Below are 5,986 nucleotides of genomic sequence, written 5' to 3' on the forward strand. Positions count from 1 at the left end.
GTGTTGACAAAGGAAAAGCTATTGAGAATCCTAGCCGTGCAAGAGACATCAGATGCTTCAAGTGTCAAGGCCTAGGACACTATGCCAACAAATGTCCGAACCAAAGAGTAATGATTCTCATGGAGAATGGAGAGGTTGAGTCCGAGGACGAGCAAGAGAACAATGAGGACTTTGGTCCTATATTTGATGAGGAAGAGGAGTCCTTTGACTACCCACATCATGGACCCTTGCTTGTTGCTAGGAAGGCTTGGAACGATTCCATCTTCGATGAGACGGACGGCCACGCGAACAGCCACACGGACGACAACCTTGGCCTGGTCTTTGACATTAATTCTGAGCCGATCTTTGATGAGGAGGACCGCTTTGACTATCCTGCTTACGGACCACTAATGGTCACTAGACGTTCCTTGAGTGTTCAGCCCAAAACCAATGAAAAAGAACAAAGGGAGAATCTTTTTCATTCTCGTTGTTTAATTTCTGAAAAAGTTTGTTCTTTGATCATTGATGGTGGGAGTTGTACTAATGTTGCTAGTGATACTCTTGTTAGGAAGCTAGGGCTAGCTACTCGGCCTCTTTCTCGTCCTTTCAGGTTGGAATGGCTCAATGAAACCGGTGAACAGTATGTTAAGGAACAAGTCACGGTCCCTCTTACCATTGGAAGATATGAGGATGAGGTTGTTTGCAACGTTCTTCCTATGGACGCTTGTCACATCCTTCTGGGCCGTCCATGGCAGTTTGATAAGAAAGCCATGCATGATGGCTTCACAAACCGATACTCCTTTGACCATAAAGGAAAGAAGATCACGCTAGTGCCCTTGTCTCCATTAGAGGTCCACCAAGATCAGGTCCAACTCAAGAAGAACCGCGACCAAGAGCCTAAGCCGGATGAACCAGAGTCATCTCAACGAAACTCCAACTTCTTCATCAAACAAAGTCAGGTTAAGAGGTCTCGCTCTCAAAAGCCATTTCTTTTACTTGTATATAAAGAATCTCTTATGGCTTCTCCTTCTTCTGACTTTGCACCGGAGATTCCGAGTGAGTTGCTAGATGTTTTGCAGGATTTTTCTGATGTTTTTCCAGATGAGAATCCTAAGGGATTACCACCAGTTCGAGGCATAGAACATCAGATCGACTTTGCCCGGGAGCCTCTCTACCGAACTGGCCAGCCTATCGAACCAACCCAGTTGAGACCAAGGAAATTCAGAAGCAGATTGGTGATCTTCTGGAGAAAGGACACATCAGGGAGAGCCTCAGCCTTTGTGCCGTTCCTGTCCTCCTAGTGCCCAAAAAGGATGGATCTTGGCGCATGTGTGTGGACTGCCGTGCCATCAACAACATTACGGTAAAGTATAGGCATCCCATTCCTAGGCTTGATGACATGCTAGATGAGTTGCATGGTTCATCAGTTTTCTCTAAGATTGATTTAAAAAGTGGCTATCACCAAATTAGAATGAAATAAGGTGACGAGTGGAAAACTGCATTTAAGACGAAACTAGGATTGTATGAGTGGCTTGTCATGCCATTTGGTCTTACTAATGCACCTAGCACTTTTATGCGTTTGATGAATCATATCTTGAGGTCTTTCATTGGTCATTTCGTGGTTGTTTACTTTGATGATATTCTCATCTACAGCAAGAACCTTGATGATCATAAGATACACTTGAAAACTGATGTCTTACGGAAAGAAATTTTTTTTGCAAATCTTGAAAAATGCTCTTTTGGAACAGATCACGTGGTGTTCTTAGGCTTTGTTGTAGGTGCTGATGGACTTAGAGTGGACGAGGAAAAGATCAAAGCCATCCGAGATTGGCCGAGTCCAACGACCGTGGGCGAAGTAAGAAGTTTCCATGGTCTAGCTGGCTTCTACAGACGGTTCATCCAGGATTTCAGTACCATAGCCGCTCCGCTTACTGAGGTGATCAAGAAGAACGTGGGGTTCAAGTGGGAACAAGCCCAAGAAGAAGCATTCCAGATTCTAAAAGGGAAGTTAACTCATGCTCCTTTGCTTACTCTCCCTGATTTCTCTAAGACTTTTGAGATCGAATGTGATGTTTCGGGTGTTGGTATTGGTGCTGTTCTGATGCAGGATAGGAAACTCATTGCTTACTTCAGTGAGAAACTTGGAGGAGCCACGCTCAACTACCCCACTTATGACCAGGAGTTGTATGCTTTGGTGAGGGCTCTTCAGACATGGCAGCATTATCTTTGGCCAAAAGAGTTTGTGATCCACACGGATCATCAGTCCTTGAAACACCTTAAGGGCCAGCAGAAGCTGAACAAGAGACATGCCCGTTGGGTCGAGTTCATTGAGACCTTTCCTTATGTGATCAAGTAAAAACAAGGTAAGGACAATGTGGTGGCTGATGCCTTGTCCAGGAGGTATGTTCTTCTTTCAGCTCTTGAAACAAAGTTGCTTGGTTTCGAATTTATCAAAGATCTTTATGCAACTGATTCGGATTTCAAAGAAGCGTTCAGAAAGTGTTCCAAGACGGCCTATGGAAATTACTATCAAGCTTCTGGATTTTTATTCTTTGATAACCGTTTGTGTGTGCCCCAATGTTCTTTGAGGGAGTTGTTTCTCAGGGAAGCTCATGGAAGAGGCCTTATGGGACACTTTGGAGTCAAGAAAACGCACAAGGTGGTGTATGAGCACTTCTATTGGCCGAGCTTAATGAAGGATGTGGAACGGATCTGTGGCCAATGTGTGGTTTGCAAGAAAGCCAAGTCTAAATCCAAAAACCAAGGTTTGTATTCTGCTCTTCCCATTCCTTCTCATCCTTGGGTAGACATATCTATGGACTTTGTGCTTGGATTGCCTAGATCTAAATCTGGTCGAGACTCTATCTTTGTTGTGGTCGATAGATTCTCTAAAATGGCTCATTTCATACCTTGTCATAAGACTGATGATGCTGTGCAAGTTGCTGATCTATTCTTTAGAGAAATTGTTAGATTGCACGGAATGCCTATGACCATTGTTTCTGATCGTGATGCTAAGTTCCTTAGTTATTTCTGGAAAACGTTATGGTCTAAGCTAGGAACTAGATTGATGTTTTCCACTACTTGTCATCCTCAAACTGATGGTCAAACTGAGGCTGTGAACCGGACCTTGTATGCATTGCTTAGGTCATTGGTTAAGAAAAATCTTAGACGTTGGGAAGAATGTTTGCCTCATGTTGAATTCGCTTACAATCACTCATTGCATTCTTCTACTAAATTTTCTCCTTTTGAGGTTGTTTATGGTTTCATTCTCTTATCTCCACTTGATCTTTTACCTTTGCCTTTGAGTGAAAGAGTTAGTACAGATGGCAAAAGGAAAGCTGATACAATCAAGAAGTTGCATGAGACAGTTCGTGCCAACATTGAAGCCAAGACAGAGTGTACACAAGGAAGGCAAACAAGAAGAAAAAGAAGGTCATTTTTGAGGAGGGTGATCTTGTTTGGGTTCATCTTAGGAAGGAACGATTCCCGGAAGAAAGAAAGTCCAAACTCATGCCAAGGGTCGATGGTCCTTTTCAGATCCTTAAGAAAATCCATGACAATAGCTTATCAGCTTGACTTGCAAGGTAAGTATGACATTTCTTCAAGCTTTAATGTTTCTGATCTATCTCCTTTTCTTGCAGATGATCCAGATTTGTGGACAAATCCTTTTAAAGAGGGAGGGAATGATGCGCCTCAGTACATGGAACCAGGCCAGGATGGAGTTCAGGACGATCAGGTCATTCCAACCGAGGTTCAGACAGACGATCGTTCCAGACAGACAGACCGAGCCGTGTACCGGATCGACTCGCGCGCAGCCAGAAAGGAGCTAAGGCTGGAACCACGTCCATATGATCGAACCGACAGTACTGGAGCCCGTCTTCCCCGACCAATTCGCCAAGCAAAGACTGATGGTCGAGCCAGAACTCACTTGGGTCGAGTGGAAACCGAGACAAACCATAGTCTTTCCCTTTTGGTCCGTCTGATCCGAGCTGAGTGTCCCGACGAGCGTACTGATGGATCAGTCGGCCAGTATGATCAGTTCTTGAACTTTGATGATTAAAATTTATCTAAGGCAAGGATTCTACAACTGTCTAAGGACTTGGGACGTGCTGGAACCAGAATGATGCATGAGCCAGACCCGGCCGACTGTCCAGAACACGCCCTGTCCGTCCTGCTCCTTACCGCGAAGGAACCACCTGGTTCAGACGAACCTGGACGTTATTCATTTATGGCCAGATCTGGATCTCAAGATTTTTTCTACTTTGTCTTTAATTTTCAGATCCAGATCTCTAGATCTATCATTAATACTTTTCATGTCTTTTTCTACTATAAATATGCAAACACTTCTATCAATAAAATCATTCCATTTTCTTTCAACTTTTTGAGTCTTTACTCTTTGTTCTTTGTTTAGAACTTTTCTAGTTTTCTTGGTGTGGTTAGCTCCAAGCAAACGCCCTTGTCTGTTGGTCTTGTGAGTCATATCAAGCAACGCTTCAAGATCGCCTCTTTGCTGGACCGGTAAGTCACATCCAGCAACAATCTGGTTCGGGAATATCAAAGGCCACTCTGCAACCTTTGTGCGACCCCTCGTTCCATCAGATCTCCTCTTGGAGTTCATATCTTTTCCAAATCCGGTCGAGTGATCCTTTTAAGGCGTATCAAAGTTATCAAAGGCCACTCCGCAGCCTTTGTGCGACCCCTTATTCCATCAGATCTCCTCTTGGAGTTCATATCTTTTCCAAATCCGGTCGAGTGATCCTTTTAAGGCGTATCAGGAAGTTCATTATGGGTCCTGCAGACGTCCCGCTCGTTCGCTACGTAGCGCTAGACACCATTGTTGGGGTCATAAACGGTTACGACGAAGTTAATATCCAAACCTCCGCAAAAAAAAGTGTGAATCTGTTTCTGCAACAGATTATACATTGATCTCGAGGAAAAACCTCGTTCGAGTCCAAATTGGATCAAACACAAGCTGTCCCAAGGCAACAGAAACATATCTAAACCAACCACGGATAGGCTCGAGTGTGACGATCGGAACACGGACAAGCCAAGCTCAGTCACTACGCAACAACCGAACATGCACACTGCCCGGTCGCTACGTAGCGACCGAGCTCAAGCCGAGCATGCGTTCCTTTCGGTCGCTACGTAGCGATCGAGCTCTTCCAAAACGTCAATACGACACGAATCCATGAATTCTCGTCTACCCTTTGATGTTATCTCCCGAAGACCGTAGCGAGCTCATTTCATGTTTTCCGTCATTTGAAGTCATCAATCAAACTTTACGATAAAAACCGCGGAAAGATCATTGTTATCAAAAGAAGTCGTAATAAACGCTTCAAATCAAAATAAGGTCCAAAGGGACCTAAGGCATGACTCGAAGCCCATTTTACGATTTCTTAACCAGCAGCCCGTAAACCGTAGGACGGTTTACGCTTGGTTCGCAAGGAAAGATAAATGTCAAGTTTCTGCGGATAAATACGAAATTTTGAAGATAATTACGAAAATTGGGAAAATGGAATATCTCTATTTTTAGGCTATGACGGCTTAAGGGCAGAAGGAGAAAAGAGTAAACCGACCTAGGAGCAAGTATATAAGGAGTCCAAGGCGAGAGGCATAAAAGAGAAATTTTTCACAACAAACTTAGCACTTAGAGCAGTTTAGGCAATTTTCCATTTTTTGTTATTCGAGCTGCGACTCAATTAGGTTGTTGCCGTCTTAGGGTTTTAGAACTAGGAATCTCGCCGACAGCTCTGGAAGCCCAGGCTCTTACCTTGTTGTAACGCTCAAATGCAGATTCGGAATAAGATATACTTTGCTCTACTTTTACGATTTTTATACTTTATCGTTGTTATCTCTTGTTCTGATTGCTTAGCGTGTGGTATTAGTAGATATCCGGGACCTCTGGGAAATTAGGGTTCTCCTACTTTCCTTATTTAAACGGAAATCGACAGTGCAAATTTCAGTTACCACAGTTTGGCGCTAGAGGGACGGGGGGTACGGATCAATC

At 43.9% G+C, this 5,986-nt stretch overlaps 1 protein-coding gene across 1 annotated transcript; it reads left to right on the forward strand.

Moving 5' to 3' along the window:
- Positions 1–1,516: 1,516 nt before the first annotated feature.
- Positions 1,517–4,039, forward strand: LOC125587202. Its single transcript, XM_048757400.1, has 4 exons — positions 1,517–2,331; positions 2,584–3,108; positions 3,292–3,563; positions 3,621–4,039. The coding sequence occupies exons 1-4, from the start codon at positions 1,517–1,519 to the stop codon at positions 4,037–4,039; spliced, it is 2,031 nt and encodes a 676-aa protein (XP_048613357.1).
- Positions 4,040–5,986: the final 1,947 nt, after the last annotated feature.

This window comes from Brassica napus, chromosome C5, assembly GCF_020379485.1.
Source record: "Brassica napus cultivar Da-Ae chromosome C5, Da-Ae, whole genome shotgun sequence".
NCBI lineage: Eukaryota > Viridiplantae > Streptophyta > Magnoliopsida > Brassicales > Brassicaceae > Brassica > Brassica napus.